At 46.3% G+C, this 23,811-nt stretch overlaps 2 protein-coding genes and 1 long non-coding RNA gene across 4 annotated transcripts in view; 1 reads left to right on the top strand and 2 right to left on the bottom strand.

The window, feature by feature from the left end:
- LOC135187774 (NADH-cytochrome b5 reductase 3) overlaps positions 1 to 23,811 on the bottom strand; it is a 32,084-nt gene that overhangs the window by 6,412 nt on the left and 1,861 nt on the right. Inside the window, exons 1-7 of one of the 2 annotated variants that reach the window (XM_064166789.1) lie at positions 11,587 to 11,693; positions 8,218 to 8,349; positions 5,675 to 5,747; positions 3,804 to 3,910; positions 2,444 to 2,573; positions 1,264 to 1,347; positions 1,061 to 1,146 (exon numbers count right to left, since the gene is read on the bottom strand). In XM_064166789.1, coding sequence (XP_064022859.1) covers positions 1,061 to 1,146; positions 1,264 to 1,347; positions 2,444 to 2,573; positions 3,804 to 3,910; positions 5,675 to 5,747; positions 8,218 to 8,349; positions 11,587 to 11,607 — 633 coding nt within the window. In that variant the 5' untranslated portion in view covers positions 11,608 to 11,693. Of the gene's footprint in view, positions 1 to 1,060; positions 1,147 to 1,263; positions 1,348 to 2,443; positions 2,574 to 3,803; positions 3,911 to 5,674; positions 5,748 to 8,217; positions 8,350 to 11,586; positions 11,694 to 23,811 lie in introns of those variants that run through there. The other variant, XM_064166787.1, reaches the window with a different exon arrangement.
- On the top strand, positions 11,671 to 22,875 carry LOC135187775 (uncharacterized). The gene is made up of 3 exons (XR_010307436.1): positions 11,671 to 12,423; positions 12,633 to 12,768; positions 22,339 to 22,875. It is a non-coding gene; the product is annotated as an uncharacterized LOC135187775 (long non-coding RNA).
- Positions 18,490 to 19,614, bottom strand: A4GALT (alpha 1,4-galactosyltransferase (P1PK blood group)). The gene has a single exon (XM_064166786.1). It carries the CDS (start codon positions 19,612 to 19,614, stop codon positions 18,490 to 18,492), a length of 1,125 nt encoding a protein of 374 aa, XP_064022856.1.

Genomic DNA, 23,811 nt, shown 5'->3' with positions numbered 1-23,811 from the left:
GCTGACTGCAGTGATAAGGGTATCACAAGCAGAGATAAAGATGTCATTGTCCCACTCAGCACAGGTCAGGCTGCACCTTGAGCACTGTGTGCAGTTTTGGTCCTCACTACACAAGAAGGATGCTGACAGGCTGGAAAGGGTCCAGAGAAGGGCCACAAGAATGATCAGAGACCTGGAAGCCCTGGCATATGAAGGTAGGCTGAAAGAACTGGGTTTGTACATCCTTGGGAAGAGAAGGCTTAGGAGAGACCTCATAACCATGTACAAGTACATAAAGGGTGGCTGTCATGAGGAGGGAGACTCCCTTTGTACTAAGAGTCCCATGGTAAAGACAAGGGGTGAAGGGCACAAGTTGCTACTGGGCAGATTCAGACTGGATGCCAGAAAACATATTTCACCAGTCAAACTATCAGACACTGGAACTGACTCTCAAGGGAGGTGGTGGATTCCCCTGCTTTAGACAATTTCACAGCCTGTCTTGACAGGGTGCAGGGCCAGCTCATTTAAACTCTATTATTATCCTGAAGGGTTGGACTGAATGATGCTTGAGGTCCCTTTCCAACCTGGTATTCTATGAAAAAGAAAATCACAGCTCCATAGCTGAGGGAGCTGCTGGAGGCACTGTTAATTTTAGTCTTGCCTCAGGTGTTCTCAAATGGAAAGATTCCACATACAAACCCTGCTGTGAAGCTGGGGAGTTACAACTGCCAAAAGAGACAGATGTCCCCCTCTTCCATGTTTCCACTAAGAAAAGACAGCTTTGAGAGCCTGCCTGAAACACTGAAGAATTCAGAGTTTTCAAACATTCATAAACTGGATTAGAAGCAGAGCAATGCGACACAGGAAAGCAAAAGCATTAGCTGGGAGGAAAGCCTCGTTTCTGTAGTAATGCTGAAAACTCAGTTCTTCCTAAGTCCTTTTATACAGGAAGTTCTCAACATTTCAGCTCACTTTTCCTCTCAGGATTGATACTTCTGTACCAAGCTGTCTCACCAAGAACTTGATCTGCTGAGTGGAATTCTGTTAGTTGAATAACACTTAGTATAAACATAAAAATTACCTGATTAGCAAACAGAAGCTGACAAATGGTAGGATCGTTTTTGTCTTTCATGATTGCTCGAATGATCTGCAGCATTGGCGTTATCCCTGAAAGAGACAAGCAGGTCAATGATGCAAGAACAGAAAGCAGCAAGTCTAAGTGAGAGGAAATAGGAACAAATACAAGCTGTCAGAAAGCAAGGATGAATCTTTGTATATACATACCAGTTCCACCAGCAATCATCCCCACATATTTTGCTTTCTTAATGACCGGTTCAGCTTTTTTCTCAGGTCGAATAGCAAAGTTGCCTGAAGAGAGATTGAAAACAATGAAGAAAGCAAGCAGGAAAAGTGCCTGTGATCCTTTCCCAGCACACTCAGCCAGATGACATTTGTTTCAGCCCTGTCACCCTTCCCTCACCATAAAGCAAGAAGCAGATAAAAACCACTGATTAAACCCTGAAAGATAGAGACACATGATAAGACACACAGTGACATGAGTTATTACTTACTCCTGGCTGCAGCATCAAGCCATCACTATCTGTATTTCTGTGTGCTCACATCCCATACCTCCAGTGATATTCACAGAGTCTCAGAACCTTAGAGGCTGGAAGGGACCTCCAGAGATCATCAAGTTCAACGCCTCTGCCAAGGCAGGATCCCCTAGGGTAGTCCACACAGGAATGCATCCAAGCAGGTTTTGAAAGTCTCCAGAGCAGGAGACTCCACAGCCTCTCTGGGCAGCCTGTTACAGTGCTCTGTCACCCTCACTGTAAAGAAGTTTCTCCTCACATTGAGATGAAACCTATGTTCCAGTTTTTAGCTGTTGCTCCTTGTCTTATTGCTGCTGACCACCAAAAAGAGCTTGGCCACCTCCACTTGACACCCACCCCTCAGATATTTGGACACACTGATCAGATCTCCTCTCAGCCTTCTCTTCTCCAGACTGAACAGCCCCAGGTTTCTCAGTCTCTCTTCAGAGGGAAGATGCTCAAGTCCCCCAGTCATCCTCGTGGCTCTCCACTGGGGTCTCTCCAGCAGGTGCCTGTCTCTCTTGAACTGGGGAGCCCATAATTGGACACAGTATTCTAGGTGTGGTCTCAGCAGGGCAGACTAGAGGGTAGTGAAACACTGGGACAGTTTGCCCAGAGAGATGGTAGATTCCTGGAAATATTCAAGGTTTGGCTGGCTGAGGCTCCGAGTAACCTGCTGAAGGTGTCCCTGCTAGCCGCAGCAGGATTCGACTGGATGACCTTTAAAGGTCCCTTCCAACCCAAACTATTGCCTGATTATAATCAGACTTGAATCCAGTGGGGAAAACTGTGACCAGTATTACTACTACTTTATGATGTGTTTCTCTGTGGTGTTTACTCTGCATCAGTTTCATCTTCTGAGTCAGCCTTACCTTTTCCATTGTAGACAAGTAGACCACTCGGTCCTCTGAAGTCAATAGTGTCCCCTATTTTCAGGCTGTCTAAATACTGAGACATCTTCCCTCCATCAGGAAACTTTGGATGGACACCTCTAAAATAGATCTGTTAAAAACAACAATGAAGTAATCAATCTTACAGCTGAGAGGTGAGTGTTTGCCCTTCAAACATTCAAACACCCATACTCCTCAGGCAAAGGGATACATTTCTTATACAAAAAGAAATATTTTCAATTAAGATTTCACTGACAAGAAAAGAAAAGCACTGAGTTGTCTTAAAAAAATGAAAATGCCACTCTTTGGACAGAGATTGGACACAGACTGGCAATTTCAGTGCTGTATTTCTGTTTACACCCAAGTTCAAAGAGGGGGCAGGGGGAGGGAAAAAAAACCCCACCACAATTTCAAACAGAAAAACTGAGAAAGATCCCTGACAGCTCAGCTGCCAAAGAAGCAATCCCAAACTTTCTTCTTGGGATGCCAACTGTTTACACCTCAAAGTTAGACTACCTAAAAAAGTGGATACCCAACTAATTGAATATTTAGTTGCCTACCAAGAGGTATCACTGGCTGTAGTTACAGTGGGTTTTTGTTTTAAATCACTTGGGTGTGGAAGAGTTCAAGCTGAACCTAGCTGCACTTTTACAGGAGCAGCATCATTTGCAGGCATGGAGAGCCACCCTGGCAAGAAGGAATCTTGGGAAATACATCAGTCAAAGGTTTACATTTTTTCCATGTCTTCAACATGCAATGCCATGCTCACAACTGTAAGTAGGTTGTGCAGGGCAAATTCACAACTAGTTTCACAGTAAATGAGTAGGTGTTAATAGTTGTAAAGAAGAAATAAGAAACTAGGAGCAAAATTCTAAGAGGCAAACCAGAGCAGATATTCAGGTTTTAAATTCCTGTCAGCACTGAGTATATTTGCTTAGTCTTGCTATCAAGAGATAAAACAAAAGGATGGCACCAACTCCAAACCACGTTTTTGCCAATTAAGTCATTCACACTGGATCACTAATGACAACAATCACCTCTCCTAATGATCATAATGACCACATTGCATCAGCTTCAGAAGTGGCTGAGGGTTCAGACAAGTTAATTCCTTCACAGGGATTTTAAAAAGCATGTTAACATCTCCACTTTTACAGAGATTCTGGAAGACTGCTGTATGCAAAACCAGAAAATGAGGCAGCACCTCCTAAGACATACTCACTAAGGAATGCTTGCACAATGCCATAGGGATTGTAGGTAACTGCACATCACTTGGTGCAATAATGGAAGTCCAAATGTGGGCTGAGAAGCTGGCCAACCTGGTAAAAGAGTGTGACGTTCTCACCTTGACAACCAGATCCACAAAGCCCTTGTCACTGTCACTGGAAACTGGAGTGTAAGGTCTAACAACCAGAGCTCCATCAATCCGTGTAGACAGGTAGATATGCTGTCCTGTGTGCAGGGAGAAGAAAAAAGCAAGCTGATTTCAAAAGACTTTTTTTCTTTCAGTGGATGTACTAAATTGATGTGGACTACAAATGCAGTCTCCAAAGTTCTTCTACCTACCTCATTTTGAGCATCCCTTTTCCCCCTGCTCTCATTTTCCTGACACTGCACCTTGCCAGAGTTGTTAACTGTGCATAGAATCACCTGGAAGGGCAGCCAACTCTGCTGCTAATTTTATGTGTCAATCTTATCTGCTCTGACAGCTTCATGCATTTCCATTCACCAAAGCCCTAACTGTATGTAAGACCTTGCAAAAGCTTGCAGGTATGTATGTAAAAAGGACACAGGTGAGGATCATGTCAAGTGCTGTTCATGCTCCTTCATTCACATCTTAGTCATAAACTGTTGCAACTCAGTTTATAACTTTCCTCAGTTTAACCTCAGATCTCTCATGTCTTCCAGGAGGTCTTCTAGCTGCCATTGCTATGGCTGCCTAGACATACAGCACTTCTGTTGGGTCTCAGGAGTTGGTACAAACCCCAGAAAGGAGCTCCACCCAAAGGGAACACATTCCTTTTGCTCATACTTGTTACAGCACTTATCTCACCCTGACAGGACAGGAGCTGCCAGCCTCTGCTTGAGACCACACACAATCCCACTCCCCCTCACAGCCAATCATGGTTTCTCCTATATTCTCCAGCTGGCAGTAAAATCAAGATGCTAGTGTTGGACTAAATAGGCAGAGAGCACACCAGTGTCTGCCCCAAGGCTGCCAACTCTGCTGCTCCCAGCTGCTTTTACCACTCTCAGATCTCTGCTTCTTTAGTCCTGCCCAGTAAACCACTCCCTCAGTCACCCCACAGACCAGCCCATGCAGAGCACTTTCAGAAGCATAATTATGCTGCTCCCAAGGTATTTCAGGACACACTTTTCTCAGGCTGTGCTGAAACAACTGGTTGATTTGTCCAGGTCTTACTAAAACACTGGAGGAAGCCATGACCAAATTCAAGCCACCCTCCTTCCTTCTGTTAGAGTGTAGGACAAGAGCAATTACAGAGATGAGAGTTCACCCTTCAATGTTCATTATAGGCAAGGGAAGGAAACCACCTTGATCCTCTTAAGCAGCCATAAGAACAAGGAGAATAAGCTATCCCAAATGAGGGGATCCAAACACTACAGACTGTAATGCTGGAAAGGTGCTGAGGACTACTGCAAAACACCTAATCCACAGATCATTGCAACGGGTTGTTAAAGCAGAAGTGCCAATTAATGATCTTTATATAAGCAAGAGGAAACAAAATGCACAGTTAGTATGGAAAGCAGCACGCCACATGGCAAGGCCCAAGGAAACATCTACCTCATGGTGATTAAGAAGTTCCATGAGTCTGGATACGAACTCAGAAGTGAGCAGATCGTCTGACAAACTGCATGTGTTAGAGTGGAAGCAGCTGAGAGCACTGTCTCAGGGGATGGAAAGGGACCACAATGGTCAAGCACCATGGGAATAACATGCACTGGAAAGTTGAGACTGGAAAAATACAAAGAGCAGTGTTCGCTTCTGCTGTCTTCACAGAAACAAGATGGATGTACACAAGATTTCTGACTCTGCAGATGACTCACAGCACAAATATCTCACAAAGCTTTAAATACCAGCACAAACCACGTGGAGAGTATTCAAAATGCAACAGCTAAAAATGCAGGGAAAAAAAAAACAATCCCCTCAAAATCTCTTAGGCTGTACTTAACAGTGGTTGTGTTCTCAGAACATACCTACAGGGAGACCCAGAACATGCTCTGTGGAAGGGAGAGCAAATCGGAACTTTCTTGTGTCATGACTAACTTCCTGAAAGAGAGAATAAAAAGAACAATCAGCTATGTTGTTGGGATTTAACACTTGTAATTTCACTTCTAAAACCAATATGTTAGACTGGCTTCCTGCAGGATTAAGTATTTAGGAGAGAGAAGCATCCTAACTAAATATTTAGCATAACGAACTCCCCCACTACAGCAAGCCTGACACTTCTCTGATTCAAACTCCCCCACAACTTGACTTCATCTCAAAATAATTTAGAAGCAATACAGAACTAAAAATAGAACTGAACCAGATGAATGTGAATATTGTTTTGATGGGCATTTACATGCAAACAGCAACGTTTAATAGGATTCCTATGTGAAGAGTAAACATTAACTTGAAGACTAAACATCAAACTTCCTAAATACTGTGAGCACTCAGATGTGACAACCTGGTCCCCTTTACTATGCCAAGAGCCTTAAAAATATTTTCCCCAAGAAATTATAAGTAATCCTTAAAATTTAAAAGAGCACTCTAATTTAGGTAAGAACTTCGTTATAAGATTGGAACAATTTATGCAGCCCTCTGGCCACCAGCAGGCAGTTGTGTCTCAAGTTGCAGGTGCTGAGGAATCTTCCACACTGGCAACTGCAAATGCAAAGCTGGAGAACAGACTCCAAATACAAAGCTAGAGAACCGTTCTTTCAGGCTGGTTCTCTGCTGAAGCCAGGGAAATGCAACAAACAAATTGCTTACCGTTAGGAAAAAACCCAGCCCCGAGGATTATGGCAGTTTTTGCCCTAAGCTAAACACTAGGAAGCAGCCTTGTGACCCTTATTTCTCCATTCAGCAGGCAGGAGTATGGAATACTCAGTGTGAGCATGTGTTAACATTTCAGCTGAAGAATAAAAGGCCAAGTAAAGCAAGAAAGACTTCTCTGCTCCCAAGAGCTCAACAAAATGGTACATTTGATTTACATCTTTCATACACAAAAATCTAAGATGCATTAGAGAATACATATATGACAAACTAGGTATTCTCTGGACCAGTGCTTTTCAAACTTCAGATGCCTAAAAACTCTTTCTGCTAACTGTGGACATTTCACATACACGTGTTGCTTCATGGCAGCCCAGTACACATGACCACTTTTCTGTTGTAATCACTGACCCACTTTCGTTAGCTGTGAAATTGGTCAAGTGCAACTTCCCTTCTGGTTGAGATTCTTCTGCTCCTTTGCTTCCTGGCCAAGCTTCTTGCTCCTGTGCCTGGGCCACAGTCCAGGAAGAAATATCTCACTATGAGGGTGGCAAGGCTCTGAAATGGACTGTCCAGAAAGGTTGTGGATGCCCCTTCCCTGGAGGTGCTGAAGGCCAGGTTGGCTGGGGCCTTGAGTAACCTGGTCTAGTTGAGAGGTGGCCCTGCCCATAGCAGGGAGGTTGGATTAGATGATCTCTATGGCCTCTTCCAACCTAAGCTGTTCTATGCTTTCTGCAAAGCCATACTCTCAACTACACCATCAAAATATGTCAGGTTAAAAATTAAAATTCCCAACTATTTCCAAAACAGGGAGTTCATTTGTTCGTATCTTTTTAACAGAAATCATTTTGGTGCTCTGCTGGTGAGAGTACCAACAGCTTCACAGTCACCAAAAGGGAATGCTAATTACCAACATGGGAACACTATAAACTTTAAAAATATGAGGGTTTTTAGCTAGGCTGGGCGAGCAAAAAGTAAGACTAGAAGGTAAAAAGACTACAAGGTAAAACCAGTATACTGTAACTCCTCTTACAACAAAGGTAAGCCCTAGCCAACCACACAGATGTCTTGAGTAGTATCTACAACCACACTAACACCCATGACTCTCCTACCAAGTTACAATGTATTTGTTTAATGATAGGTGGGTTTAGATTAAAGTTCTCATCTACTTCAAATTTAATACCTTGTAAAATATGAACTGAAGCATGTCAGAAAAACAGGAATTTAATCTTTCATAATCTTTTCCTTTGATCTTTCCAGGTAATGTTGAGAAGCTTAGTACCAAAGCTCAGAGCTTTGGCACTGTGAATTCTGTTGCAAACTGCTACAGCAGAACTGACCATGAGCTGAAGGTGTGTGCTTGCAGCCCAGAAGGCCAGTGGCACCTTGGGCTGCATTAAAAGGTGTGTGGCCAGCAGGCTGAGTGAGGCGATTCTGCCACTCTGCTCTGCTCTTGAGAGACCTCACTTGGAGTACTGCATCTGGAGCCCTCCACACAGGAAGGACATGGACCTGATGGATCAGGTCCAGAGGAGGGCCACAAAACTGATCAAGGGGTTGAAGCACCACTGCTACGAGGACAGGCTGAGGGAGCTTGGGCTGCTCAGCCTGTAGAAGAGAAGGCTCCAGGGAGACCTAATACCAACTTTGCAGTACCTGAAGAAGGCCTACAAGAAGGATGGAGCTGCAACATTACCCAAGATGTAGGAAGCTATAAAGCATTTCACAGCATCTGTGGAGAGGTAGTGCTCACCACTGTACATACCTCCTTATCAATCAGCCTCAGTGCATACTTGACTTCAGGATCCTTCAGAGTAATCGCAGGAGGTGAACCCCAGATAAGCCACAGGACGGTGCGGTAGATTAGCCGTACTGGGTATGTCACAGCCCAACCCAACTGCAGCAACACAAAAAGCATCAGACACGTGAGTATAACAAGAGAAAGTTGTTTTAGTAGGAAGAGGTATGATGGTAGCACGACATAACAATCTCACCACAAAAAAAAGCAGAGTGTTTCTTTGTACTGATATGAGCAGAAGAGGAAAGATTAACAAAATACCACCCAGAGCAACTCACAAATTCGAGAACACTTGGTGTTACCACCTGCTTCCCAGCAGAGGGCTGCCAAACTTGGCAGCTCAACAGAAGCAAGGCTGTCACAGGTCTATGTCTCCAGGATCCAACCATGAGTGAGGTGGAGCACAGATGTCTAGCAGGCAAGCACATGGGCACACATGCATAACCTATGCCCAAACATGTGCATGGGTGGCCACACTGCTCATCACAGACAGATCCTCACAAAAACAGCACTGATGGCCTCATTCTGTTCCCTTCCCCAACCAGCCAGGATGAAGGTCCATTAGTGGCACATACATATACAGGCCTGTGTACAAGGTGGATCCACCAGTAGCTGGCTTAAGTCTTTGCAGCATCTGTCCCCACTGTGCCAAGCTGCAGGCACCTGGACTCACAAGCCAGCTACTGTTACAGGTATCCCTCCACACACCATCAAATGTGCTGTGGACCCCTAGTAACTGGAGGTCTCACACTTGACCACAGATCAGCAAGATTAGGTAAGCACTACAACAGCCTATGATGTAGCCTGTGTAGGTAGACTTGGTCCTAACTTAAGGGAATAAACTGAAAAACTTATAAATATTCTCTGCAACTCTAATTCGTTACTTGATTTAACAGAGGAGAGGGAAAAATCATGACTGTAGGGAAAAAAATACAGGAGACTGCATAAACTGCACTTTGGAAGAGATGAAAGTCCTGCTGGGTTAGCTTTCTCTTTCATTTAGTTTTAAAGGGACCTGCCCAATCTTTTAGCAGCACATTTTATCAAGACTTCTACATTATTATTACTAAAATTGTGGCAAATGCAAGACAAATCTTTTAAAGGACAACACAAACTCTCTCTTCTTAAAATGCTGCTGTACAATGTTTAATATATCAACAGTGGCTACAACCTGAAGGCACATTGTGCCATATACACATACATACAAACACACACTGTACTTTTCACTTCTATTTGGAACAGCTCCACACAGCTTGTTTCTGAAGATTAAGTTAACAGGAATGTTATTACTTATTTCCTGCAGATCTCCCAGCTACCGCTGCTCCAGGGAGAACTGAGTCACAAAATAAAACAGAGGGAAGGATGGGAGTTGACAGAGAAGCAAATAAACTCTCCAGCTCGCATTGCAATGAGTGAACGACACCCCGTGGAGATCAGCAAGCTGAATTTAAAGCAGGTTAACGTTTGAAAGAAGACATTAGTGTGTCAAATACAGTTTCATTTTACCTATCTAACATGGACCAGCAAAACTGCAGCTGAAAATGAGCTCAGTCCCAGCTCCAACACTAATGCAAGCCCAACAACAGATGATCAGGCAGGCAGGATGAGTGCGGAGCTCAAAATAACCATTCCTGTAACTCAGCTTGTCCTCCAGTGCACAGAGATAAATGCTTTCTCCTATCTTTGCAAAGCCAGTTGGGCCATCAGATGTCAAACTAAACCCACCAGTTGTTCAGTCAATGAGATGAACACATTCCTTCCCCAGCTGTGCATAATAATCACTTTAAGAAACGCACCAGATCTGAGTCTCCTGGAACAGAATACAGTTTGATTTTGACAAATGCTTTTAAGAAAGTGATGGCCTCGGGGAAGGCAATTTGCTAGTCATGGTCAACGAATGTAAAACCTTCATGCAACTTAGCCTGGAAAGAAACAGCACATCCACTCATTTGGACAGCTGTTTTCTACTGTAAAGCAGGAAAACAGGGGAAAATTGAAGACTGAATAAGGACAAAAAGTTGTACTTGCTAAGAAATACATTCCCACAGAGTGTATCAAGGTATTCACCTGCACTGCAACCATGAAGCTGCAGATAGAGCAGCAGAGGAAGCAATTGTTTGACTGTAAGGCCAGGAATCACTGAATGAAGACTGAGTCATCATTTCCAGTTGCACAAGTATTTGCTAACAGAGAACATAAAATAAGTAACTGACCAGGAATTTTTATTAAGGGAAACAGACCTCTGGGGGATAACAAAAAAAGGCCAGGAGAAAGAAAAGAGACACAGTACTAAGACTTCCAGCCCCTTTCCACTAGGCTGTGGTGAGCAAAACAGTAAAATGTGTCAAATATGGCAGGACACTCCATCACCAAACTGGCCTAAAGACACATAAATCAAATGCCAAGAGTGGTTCTGTACCTTCAGCTCCATTTCCCCTTCACCCACTCATTCAAACCTTATTTCCAAGTGATCTTAGTTAACATCCATCTCATCTGTGATGAGCAGATTAAAGGACAGTCATCTCTTTGCACCTGCCTCATCTTACTCTGACCAAGCAATCTAAGAAGCAGCTACACCCAAGCGTGCGTATGTTGCATCCACTTTCATCCTGCTCCTCTCACAAACCCAGAGCCAGAAGTGCTTCCCGCACCAGAGAAAAGATCCCATGCTCGAGGCAGCTGTGGAAAAAGGACAAAGCTACAAACAACAGCACAAACTCACGGCTCAGCAAAGGTTATCCTGAAAGAGCTCTCCCACTGAAACAGCAGCTGTCAGGCTGGTGGTGTTAGAGTCATCAGCATGGACAGTGAAAAACTATTCAGGGAACTGGGAGAAGGGCACACGCCAAGAGCCCTCACAGACACCGTTACCCCACGCACAAGAGCCGTGGGTGTCCGCACTGGCACACGTGTCCCAGCCCACGCCTGCCGCAGGAACGTCCTCAAAGCCATCACATCGCTGCTCGGGTGACAAACGCAGCTCCCAACAGGAGCGCCACTGTTCTCTGCCCGCACTACGGGCACGGCAGGGGAGGCAGCAGAGGCCTCGGCATCCTGCGACACCGCCCAACGATGCCAGCTCCGCTCAGGTACCCACAAACTGCCGCCCTCGAGGCCCCCGGCGCAGTGGCCGCGGCGCCTCTGCTCTCGCCCGCGGCCAGGCCTCGGGGCCTCGGCTTGCTCAAGGCCTCGGCTGGAGGAATGCGGGAGAAAGGCGGCAAACCGCAGCGCCACGGCAGTCAAGCACCCCGACCACCCGCTGTCAGAAGCGCGCCTTTCCGCCCCCTCCGCCCGCCGGGCCCGGCCACCGCCCGGAGGTGTGCGGAGCGCACTCACCGTGCTGATCTGCGACCCCATGGCTGCCCCGGCCGCAGGCCACAGCGCAGCGCCACCCCCAGCGTCACGCCGCGGCCCGCCCCTTGCCGCCGCGCCGCCGGCCCGCGCTCGCCATTGGCTGCCTCCCCGCCTTCCCGCCCGGCCGCCGCTCGGGGCCCGGCCGCCGCCGCCGCCCTCGCCCCGTCAGCTGGCGGTGGTGTCCCGGCCGCAGGGAGCGGCGCTGGGAGCGGGGTGGGAGCAGCTCTGCACCCCTTGTTTCGGCCAGCCTGCGCCGCCGCCGTTGCTGCGGGGAGCTACGTACTGGAGTACCGAGGCCCTCAGGCGGCGCAACTGGAAAGGGCTGCCGGGCGCGGCCGCCCGCAGATGCGCTGGGAGGGCGGTACTAGCCGCTGGCACTACAAACAGCAGAGGAAGGCGTAGAAATTACGAAACTAAGTCTTCCAGTCATGATTCCACTGCTCTCTGTTGTGTGCTCATCTGCTGCGTCTCTGCCCACCAAGGCAGAGCACACTCGAGAGTCAGTTGGATGGAGCCAGGCTCTTCTCAGTGGTGTCCAGTGAACAGGGCAAAGGGCAGCGAACACAAACCGGGACACAGGAGGTTCCACGGATACAGAAGGAACAAAATTCTATCCTTTGAGGGCAGCAGAGTACTGGAACAGGATGCTTAGAGAAGCTGTGGAGTCTCCATCTCCCGAGCGTCCATCTCTGGAAGCCGTTCCAAACCCACCTGGCCGTGTTCCTGTGTGGTTTATTCCGGTGATCCTGCTCTAGCAGGGGGCTCGGACTAAAGCATCTTCAGAGGTCCCTTTCAACCTCTGCTATTCCACGATTTTTAGTAAGTGCCACCACTTCTGTTCTCCTGCTCTCAAGTATATGGCCACGCCACACACATGACGATGGGGTGAAACAAGGGTAGTAACACTGCAGTGCTTTCCTAACCAATAATTGAAGCCCTATTCTCTTTGTTGAGATAATGAAGAGGGTAAGTTCATTGTATCAAATAAACTTATCAATCTTTCACTTTCTTCCCTTGTACACCTTTAGAGCCAAAATGTGCACACATTCCAGAGCAAGGAGAAAGATGCCTGGGTGCCAAGATGCCCGACACTGGAATTTCCAGGCACTGGAGTGCACACCTGCACATAGCAGCACCTGCCACCCTTTGCTTCCACTTGTGCAGGTAAGCTGCTGCCTTTGTGAAACATTTCCTGATTCTAAGGCCTCCTAATATTTATGATGTCCCAAACAGCACTTTCAGCTGTAAAGAGAGAAGCATATATTGTGGGCATTTTTCCTCCCCACCTATAATTTTGTTAATCTCAATTATCATCTTCCTTTCTATTGTAAAATAATAACTGTATACAGAGCAGCAAGATTCGAACAGCCTATCTCAGTCAAGGCTTTCAGACTCAAAGTGCTTGTTTTTAGTTCTAAAATTCATATAATGCTCTAAAATCTGTTAATAATCCAACAGACTTCAGATGCAATACCCATGAGTCAGATCTGAAGTTCATACAAGGATCTCAGGACTTCATCTAAAAACCTAGGTGAGGGAAGGTACCTCCCATAGACAGTGAAGCCTGCAGTCACCTGCTCATGTCACCCGCATTGGGGTACGATGAATAGCTCTGCAGAATGCAGTGACTCGGTCTGCAGAGACTATAAGATTACATTAAGGCATGTAACTGCACTGTGTCCCCAAGAAGGGCTCTTAGAATCATAGAATCAACCAGGTTGGAAGAGACCTCCAAGATCATCCAGTCCAACCTAGCTCCCAGCCCTATCCAGTCAACCAGATCATGGCACTAAGTGCCCCATCCAGGCTTTTCTTGAACACCTCCAGGGATGGTGACTCCACCACCTCCCTGGGCAGCCCATTCTAATGCCAATCACTCTCTCTGTTAAGAACTTCCTCCTAACATCCAGCCTATCACAATTTCAGACTGTGTCCCCTTGTTCTGTTGCTGGTTGCCTGGCAGAACGGACCAACCTCCACCTGGCCTCAACCTCCCTTCAGGTAGTTGTGGACAGCAATGAGGTCTGCCCTGAGCCTCCTGTTCTGCAGGCTGCACACCCCCAGCTCCCTCAGCTTCTCGTCATAGGGTTTGTGTTCCAGGCCTTTCACCAGCTTTGTCGCCCTCCTCTGGACACCTTCCAGCACCTCAACATCTTTCTCGAATTGAGGAGCCCAGAACAGGGCACAGTACTCAAGGTGTGGCCTGACCGGTGTTGAGTACAGGGGCAGAATAACCTCCCTTGTCCTACTGGCCACACTATTCCTGATGCAGGCCAGGATGCCATTGGCTCTCTTGGCCACCTGGGCATGCTGCTGGCTCATATTCAGCTACTATCTACCAGTACCCCCAGGTCCCTTTCCTCCTGGCTGCTCTCAGCCACTCTGTCCCCAGCCTGTAGCACTCCTTGAGGTTGTTGTGGCCAAAGTGCAGAACCCTGCACTTGGCCTTGTTAAATCTCATCCCATTGGCCTGTCCAGGTCCTTCTGCAGTGCTCTCCTACCTTCCAACAGATCCACACCTGCTCCTAGCTTGGTGTCATCTGCAAACTTACTGATGCTGGACTTAATCCCCTTGTCCAGATCATCAATAAAGATGTTGAACAGGACTGGGCCCAGCACTGATCCTTGGGGAACACCACTAGTGACAGCTGCCAACTGGATGTGATGCCGTTCACCACCATTCTCTGGGCCCAGCCTTCCAGCCAGTTCTTAACCTACTTTGCACCAGCATCTTCCTGGACCACACATCTTGGGAGGAAGGAAAAGAAGAAAGGAAAAGAATAGGGGGAAAAAATAGCCCTAGAGATCATTACTACTTACTGTGCATCCCAGATCCCCTCACCACTCCTGGCACAGGAGAGCTCTTAGCTAGGACAGACAAAATAATAATTGCTCTTACCAGGAAATTGGGTCCAGGATTACCCTACTGATCCTTTCTTGCTCCTCTTCTGTTGTGCTGTCCAGTTCTGCTTCTCTCCTTTAATGTACCGCACATCTGGCTTCCAGTCAACCTTCATGAGCTCAAGGGCAAAGGAGACAGGGCAAGAAACAGCTAGGTCCTTCTCATCACTTTCCGTCATCCTTGACTACCTATCAGCAATGAAGACAGCACTGGCAACTATTTTACATCTCAAGGGAAAACCATTCCCCTGACTCTTGACTTGAGGAGCCACAATGAACCTCCTCTGCACACCAGACCCCCACCAGTCCTTCAGCAGCCTCTCAAAATGCTTTTCTGGACTCCATGGTCTTTCAGTCAGGCTCTGAAAGGCAGGTGGGAAAACAAATGGCTGCAGTACAAGCTTTCCACTTTCAGGTCTACAAGAGCATTGACACAGTCACTGTTAAGGGAGGCTGTGACCCATCACCCAGAGAAAAATCATAAAATCATAAAGGTTGGAAGAGACCCCTAAGAATATAAAATCCAACTACCAACCCAACACTACCACATTCTGAAATGCCATGCCTACATGATTTCTGAATATCTCCAGGTATGGTGACTACCACCTCCCTGGGCAGCCTGTTCTAGTGCCTGACCACTCTTTCAGTAAAGAAATCTTTCCTAATATTCTACGTAAGCCTCCCCTGGTGCAACTTGAGGCTCCTTCCTCTCTTCCTATTGCTCATTATTTGGGAGAAGAGACTGATCCCCACCTCACTACAACCTCCTTTCAGACAGAGGCAACTCATTTTCTCATGGAGTTTCCTATACCATAACATGCAGACCTCTAGAGTGGAACTAAAATGCCTTGATTCAGATGTATTTCAGGTCACAAATGATGAGGTGATACCTGGTTGGATTAAGAAACTGTTTCACACGTGCTCTTCTATGTTATGCCCACACAATTCTTCCAGTATCTGAAGGGGGCCTACAGGAAGGCTGAGGAAGGACTATTGACAAGATCTTGTAATGATAGGACAAGGAGTAACAGGTTTAAACTGGCAGAGGGGAGATCTAAACTAGATATTAGGAAGAAGTTATTTCTAGTGAGGGTGGTGAGACACTGGAGCAGATTGCCCAGGGAGGTTGTGGCTGCTCCCTCCCTGCAGGCTGGATGAGGCCTTGAGCGACCTGTTCTAGTGGGAAGTGTCCCTGCCTATAGCAGGGGGTTGGAACTAGATGATCTTTGAGGTCCCTTCCAACCTAAACCATTCTATGAGTCTAACCCCCAAAGATGGCAAGTAGTCCAAGCCTGTCAAACCTTCATTCCATGTGTGCTTATCTTCAGCATGTCTTATGTTCATTCCATACTCCTAATTTTAGCGATACAACATTTTAAATGCTCTTCTGCATAGTAACTAACAAATTGGTCAGACCTACCACCAACACCTCACAGAATAAACCAGAACATCTTGGTAGAAAGAAACAACAGTAAAATCTGTATTTATTTATCTTTCACAAGACAGAAACAAAAAAACTGAAGGCTGCTTTGATTTGATTAGTTCCTATCAAACCTTACAGCATTGACTCTACAGGGAGTGGGCAAGAAAAACAACAAATCCACTCCACTTACCCAAAAAAGCACTTTCTTAGAACAAGCAGTGGTACATGAAGACGGTCATTGCAGTGGGTCCTAAACACTCCCACAATCAGTTCATGATATTGCCACAGGAGAGTCCCCTGTTATGCCTTTGGGATCACCAACCACACTGACCACACTCGAGGTCAGAGATGACAATTCTGAGGCTTCTTCTAAAGAAAGTAGTGGAAAAAAAACAAACCACAGAGTAGTGACAGTGAGAACAGAGAGTGCAAATGGCATCCATTTATACCACTTAGTGTGCTGAAGAATGCTTACAAGGTCAGGAAAATATGCTGTTTTCCAGGAAGTCTTTGCTCTTAAAGGTGTTCACTGTTGGGAGAACTGCAGACCTTCGAAATCCTGAACACCCCTGGGATGCAACATAAAACTGGGCAGAACAAAAGGGCAGTACTACATACATATGGGCATGTGTGACCAGCTCCCTGCACCATCTTCACTCCAGAGTAGATACTTGTGCACCGACTTCACACCCTGCTCAACTCACAGGCAGGTGGCTTTCAGTCAAAGCAGCACTGACCTCAGATGAACACCACACCATTCAGCATAAAAAAACCCAACCAAAACAAAAACACAGACCCAAACAAAAAACAATAAAGCAAAAGTTGTACATTTTCCTTAACCTTCTAGAGCTATGTTCCCTGAAGGACAGGGAACTGTTCTGTCAAACTGATGAGCAATTTGTCTTTCTCATTTTCAACACCAAAAAGATAAATCAATCTGAGATAAAGAGAAATGTTGTATGTACAAGATTTTACACTTTTGATCGTTGCCTTGATTTAACTGAGCAAACTTCACATAGCTTATGGCTGGCCTGGGGAGCAGAAGAGGCCTCAGAGAGCTGCAGATCCAGGTATCATTTAAGTCACATTCAGAGCACTTGCAGGAAGCACCATGTGAAGAAGCTGTCACTTTAAGGCCAGGTGACATTGAAGAGCTGACTGACTTGTGGCCATGGAAAGGGCTGTTGCACCACTCCATTGCCATTCCTAGGTGGCAGAGTGGGAGCAGAAAAACTTTTACAGTGAGCTCATAATCTCCTAGCAGTGCAGGAGATAGGATGGTCAATACTGTGCTAATCTGCATTAACCCTATCATAGCCCCAGGCACAAGTGCCCCAGTGAGCTCCTTTATAGTGTGGTAGAGAACAGATGTAATAATGCTGATGGTTTTGACCTTATTCTTGTTTCTCACTGTTCCCTCTCCATTATTTTCTGAGAAGAACTGTAAGATTATCCTTTTTGTCATGGAGGTAATAGAGAAGCTTCTCCCACAGTTGCCTTTGTGGCAGAAATGCTGCAAGGCACAGCATCTTGTGAGATACATGTCAACCTTCTCTGCTGCAATTTGGGAGCATGCTGAGAGAAAAAAAAATTCCACTCAAGACCTCCCAGGAGACATCTGTACTCCTGAATAGCGAATTGCAAGACTACTCCAGGCTATTTGAAGAGGTGCACCATACATGACTCATAAATGGACTTGAATTTAGACAGTATATATTCCCTAACTCTGGAAATATCCTGCCTTTCCTTTAGGATCTGTCCAAGTGCTGAAAGGCCTTGTCACAGAGACAATTCAGTGCAAAAGACAGTTCAGGTCTTCCAGTGTCAGGTTCAGTTTAAAGTGCTCATTGCAGGGTCTTCATTTGCCACTGCTAAAATAATTGCTGTACAAGAGATCTTTCAAGTAATGAGCTGGCTTCAGATCCTCACATTCTGATTCACACCAAATTTCCACATTTCCAGATCTATGACATTCGAACAGAGCATCCTTCTCCCTGCTCAAACCAGATGAGAGAGCCTCCTCCACCAAAGGCCAATGAAAAGAAGACACTTCAGCACTTTTTTTCTTCCCTTTCTCCACATTCTTCACATGATGATGCCTGTGCATGCTTAACTTCCTCCCTAGTGCCTGTTTCTGCTCTCCCATCATTTGTTTCTTTGAGGACTGCACTTCAGAAATGCTGGGACTGAGGCAATGAGATATGCAGTTCTACAAAGGCCTTTTGCAGGTTTACAGCCATAGAAAGGGGCCTTGCTTCTCTGAAAGGCTAACAGAGGCTGCCACAAATGCCCCAGTTCTTGCTCCCTTCTTGAGACTTATCTACCTGACCAAGCAGAGCAGAAGAAAGGTGCTGCAGAAAAAGAAAACGTTGCTGGTAGGCAGCTAAAGTCCAGACAAAGAGCTGCACAGACATCAGCTGAAGCTACAGACTTCACCTGCACCCTACAAATGGCTTTCATCCTCAGCTCTCACCACATCACTTTTAAATAAGTCACGTTTGTGATGGAGCAGTTGGAGAGTTGTGGGCTCCCAGGCAACACCTACTGAGGTGATCTTAGAGTCACTGCCATTCAGAGCCCCTCTTCATTACATCGTACGTGGCAGGGCAGAAGTGAAAATGGAGCTGAGCCAGCAATGCCTGGGATGTGATCTCTAGCCTTGTTCCTTGGCTCTTCTTGTTCCATACATGCACTGCATAGGTGTTATTAAAGAGGTGCTGAAGCTCCGAGGAGCTGACCACGTCAAAGTATTTCTTCCAGTCCTGCCACCGGATGGGATAAAAAGCTTCACGGGGCAGAGCACTCACTCCTTTGCAGCTTGTACTGCGCCGCAGACTCCTGACGGAGCACCATTTCTTGAAGACACGTGTTAGGAGCTGTGGGCCCTGGTGCCCCCAGATCCAGCTGTTGTAATTCCTCACAAAGTCCCTCATGCAGAGCTCCATGAACTTGTGCTTGGGCTTAAAGGACAGAAAAGCCCCATTCAGTGTGTATTTGGACTGGGTACCAAGCATGTTGGTGAGGTTCTTTAAGTTTTTAAGTACAATGAAGTCTGTGTCCAAGTAGATACCACCAAATTTCCACATGATGGCAATTCTGCAGGCGTCAGACAGGACAGGTAAGAAATAAGGCTCCCAGTGCCGCTGAGCCTGCAAGTACCACTTTGCCAGAGGTGTTCCAGAGAAGAGCTCTGGCAAGTCCAGGGGTCGGATTTCCACATTGGGGAAGCAGCTCAGCAACGAGAAGCCCCAGTGGTTGGGTAATGAGACATTGCCAGTTGCCAAACCTTTCATGAGCACCATTACCCTTGTCCCAGGGTGTGTTCGGGCTGCTGACTCCACAGAGCAGGTGAACAGATAGCTTGGGTTAGTTTGCTCCGAGGTCTCCACGAAAAACACATTGCCTGGGGAAGGAGGGGGCCCACCAGCAATGGTGCAGGGAGGAGAAGGCACAGAGTGAGCACAGTGGATTTCGACAGGTAAGCTGTAGACCTGGCCTCTGTTCTTAAGGTCCTCTGTGATTCTCCAGTACAGTATGATGGAGGCAAAGGACATGAACTTAAAAGCAAGGATAAAGAGAGTCCTGAGCTTGTGGCTCAGCACCAGCCTGGTCAGTTTTAGTAGGCAGTTAGGCATCCTGAGATTTCTTGCTCCTGTCCAAGTCTGCTCTCCCAAGAAAGCCATCATGATCTGAAGGGAAGAAAAGAAGACAAAGACATTGATAGTGAACGTGACAGACTCTGAGCCTCAAGACAGTGCTATGGAGGACCTGTCTGCTGAACTCTCCTTCACAGTGGCATGCTTGAACTACACCTTTAGGCCATCTTTAAAAAAAGCATCCTGGCTGATCCATGCTGCCACAGTGTTTACAGAGGCCCACAGAGCAAAACCTTCTCAAGTGCTGGGGAACACCTGTATATCCTCCTGTCAGGCAGCTGAGCTGTTCTGCATCTCCTGCTTTTACAAGCCTACTACAACTATCCTGGTCAGTCCCCAGTATAAGAAGCTTGAATCTACAGCTAAGGGAATTCAGAACAATCAGTAGGTGTAATTGCCATCAAAAAATATATGGTGTTAAGGCACCTTTAAAAATAACAAAAGCAAGCTGCTGGAGGTTTCCATAACCCAGTCCCCAGCTACTGTGTGTCAGAGCAGCTACTGATAGGTATTTCCTTCCTTTCGAGCACAACGGAAAATTTCAACTTGCAAAGCTTTCATCAGGAACAAATTAGGGGAAAAATGATCTACAGTCTGGGCAATTTGTCAAAGCAAAGCGTGTAGTGTCTTCTGGGCCAAAGACCATACATAACCCTGCTCTGCATGGTTCCTTATGCTTCCATCACTCCACTCTCTCAAATTTGGGCCATTTGCAATGAACAGTAAATAGCAACGTCTCAAGCGTATCACTTCCTATGTGCCTAAGCCTAAAAGTGTCCTTTCCAAAGGATACTACCCCAGGTCCCTTAGTTAATATGTGTATAATGCCTTGAAGTTTTACACAACCCGAATCTAAGCTACAGCTGGGCATGCTGCTGGCTCACGTTCAGCTGTCGGGGCAGCTTCCCATGCTGATGCATGAGTCACACTTAGCTCAACCAGTGCAGATCAAGCCCATACAGGATCTCCCTGGATGCACCACTTTGGAAATTCAGCGTTGTTCACACTCCATACAGAGCTGAGCTAGCCCACCAAAGGCAGGGGCTTCTAATACTGACACCATCACAGCCTGCAGAGATGAAGCCTGCTCAAACACAGGGCTGAAGTGGAAGTGTTATTTCTGATCTGTAGCTTTCTCAAAGCCTTCCAAAGAACTCCACAGGTGTGAGCAGCACCTCTGCAGCAAGACCACAATAGCACAGGGTGCATAGCTGCTCCCACACCCATTCAAGGACACCTGAGGTTACCCAAAAAGCCTCAGAAGATTCACTTTCTTCTGAATTTCATGAAAAGCTGTTGCTAGTCTTCAGAGTATTTACTGAAACATAAAACTCTCTGTGTCCTTGCAGCAGTCTCAAATGATCTTGAGTCTTTCTTAGTGAAGCTTCATAAGCCCCACTAAAATGCTACAGCCTGCTGTCTTCCTGAGATTTCTATGCCTATTTAACAAATAAAGTGGTGAGATTTACTTGCACCTGATAGACACAACAGCAGAACATACTGCAAAGCCCCCAGCACCAGGTATGACCAGACCTACCTGGTCAGCACTCCCTAGTGCAGAGTGCAGCACCCGAGCGATGTGGAGGCTGTAATCTGCCTCCCAACTCAAAAAAAGTTCCGTAGCAGATTTGAAGCACACTCCTCTCTTTCTGAACCTCCACTACTCCTTCACTTCCTCATCACAGCTGCATCCTTCCCCACGCTGCTCTGCTCCCCATCTTCCTCCCCACCCTGCCATGGCCCTTGAGCCCAGCACATGAGACACTGGGGAGCAGTAGCTACACTGAGTTGTATGCCAAGACAGAAGATGTAACTGCTTAACAGAGGAGAAGGCACTGTACAAGGCACTCAGGGTGAAGGCAGGAAACTGGGAAGGAGCTTAGAAATGCTGAGCTTTTAAGCTGAGGCTTCTGCCCCTGACACTGCAGCCATACTTGTCTGGCTCTTCAAACCCTGCCCCACAGACTGACCCCAGAGCTGCCTCACTCCCATGGCTTGGCCTCATGTGGGACTCCTGGATGAGCCTGCTGCACCCCAGGGTTGCTCCATTCAGCTCATGGGACCTTCTGGCCCCATCAAGTGCAGTGGCCCTCATGGCTCCCCATTATACTGCTGGAGTTACACTGTTGTGTCAGGGTGCTGGGCTCCACTTTGCAAAACCAAGGTCCCTGGGGGATGGACTGGTGAAGGGTTTCATCCTGGTGGGAGCATCAAGGAATACAATGAGTGTGGTGGAGCAAGGAAAGATGCCAGGGTCACTTGAGGAAACAAAAGGATCAGGAGCATTTACAGAGAGACCTGGGTAAGGAAAGGCTGGCAAAGTCAGGATCCCAGCCACAGTGTACAGATTTGCCTCTCTTTTGCCACTCAGAATAGTACAGGAGCATCTTATTCAGCACCTTGTCAAGAAAAGTTTCCCAGTGCTTTCTTACAGACCTTTAACTGAAAGGAGCAGGTTTTGTACCTCACAGCTTTTGGCTTTCAAGAAAGAGCTCGTAAGCCCATCATCAATAGTTAAAAAAAAAGACAAGGCAGAATATGGCTACAGAAGGCAGCTGGAAAGGACACAGACAAAAGGGACAGATGCTCACAGCAGGTCAGCCAGCAAACTGATACAGCACTCTGCCACCAATAGCTTTCAAAGAGTAGTTTCTTGTTACTGGGTATTTGTAGAAAGCCATGCACACTTAGTGTATAACAGGGCTGGAACCTGTGTATGAAATACAAGACCAAACACTATTTTAACCCTTACAGGGCATATGGCTAGAAAATGAGAAACCCTTTGGAAGGACATGTACATACAAGGAGGAAGCAAGAACACAGAATTGAGAACAATGCCAGGTCTGGAAGTGAGCAAGTCTTGTTCGTCACCAGCATTACTGCTGCCCACAAGCTTAAGTGAGGGCTTTGCAGCAGCTCTTGCAAAACAGAAGGCACTGAAGATGCTGCCCTACTTTACAAGGAGGTTAGTCATATGTGACCAGGCATCCAACAGCATCCACAGAGACATCAGAGCACAATAATGATGAAACACTTCAAGCTTAACAGACCAATATGCAGTGACTTCTCTTTCCCCTGAACTGGACAACACTTTCTCTATTTTTAATCATCTAAGGAGGGGACGAAAAGGGAAGGTGGCCCAGTGGCAGACTACACAGGGATTACAGGGATTTCTACTTTTTTTGCTCCTCTGGAACTCGTTTTGTTGTGACCAAGCAGCAGGTCACTTAAACCCACAGCAGAAATCTCACCTCTGCCTTGAAATCATAGCAAAGACTATGTCTAAATTTCTTCAAGGGTCTTAGGTGTTATCTTTCTGTCTCTAACTTCCTCCTGTGAAGTACTTGCCTATCTGACGGAGACACTGCAAAGCTGAGCACGCTTAAAATTGAGAGATACTACCCCATATATCTTGCACAGATGGGAGGGTTTGTGCATTATACAAAACCAGAGTGTAAACACTTTCTTTTTCAACAGTCTATCATGACTGTACTTAATCTTGTGCTCGAAGAAGAGCAGTAGGTTCACAATGCCACAATCTGAAATTCCATCAGACCTTTAAACTGTTGGGCAGGGTTCCCAGTTTAAAATAATCATAAAACCCATCAGAGGCAAGCAAAGAAGTGAGTTACAGGCAAAGAAGCAAGTTGTTCAACACAATACCTCTTTCCCAGTGAAAGCACCAACCAAACTGAGATTTGTGAACCTGCTCTGGAATCTGTGTGACTCAGTAACATAAAGGAGTCTTAAGTGTTTGTTTGGCCAGGAGTATCTGTGAAAAAGTACCAAATCCAGATGACAGTAAAGAAAATGATCTCAAAGCCAGAAGATACAGTCCAGGCTTTTAACAAGCACGGGAAATGCAAGCATTAATGACAGTACAGCTACACATCTTTACTGATGTGCTGCCACTAAAGAGAACTGTTCCCACTCTCTCCTTCCATCACATACCAGAATTTGTTCCAAACTATAACTATGCTGAGAGCAGCTATCTGTATGGTTTGTGGCAACTACCACTGGCAGATGGTAGCTTCTCTCTATACTCAAAGGAATACAACCAAAGTAAGATGGAAGAGGAATTCATCCTAAGTACCTCTTGCCAAGGTATCCACTGGCAACAACAAAACCAAGGCAATGGCTAATTAATGCTAAAGCAAGAAAAACTTGGGGCATAGCTACCAGCTACTACCTGAAGTACACAGTTTAAACTACATCCTGGCAGGCACA

The sequence above is a fragment of the Pogoniulus pusillus genome, chromosome 27 (assembly GCF_015220805.1).
Source record: "Pogoniulus pusillus isolate bPogPus1 chromosome 27, bPogPus1.pri, whole genome shotgun sequence".
In the NCBI taxonomy this organism is placed as follows: Eukaryota; Metazoa; Chordata; class Aves; order Piciformes; family Lybiidae; genus Pogoniulus; species Pogoniulus pusillus.
Note: the sequence above shows the minus strand (reverse complement) of the source record. Positions and strands in the feature narration are given on the sequence as shown.

What these genes read in the sequence shown, in the direction of transcription:
- A4GALT (XM_064166786.1), bottom strand. Translation starts at nt 19,614, where the DNA reads ATGATGGCTTTCTTGGGAGAGCAGACTTGGACAGGAGCAAGAAATCTC.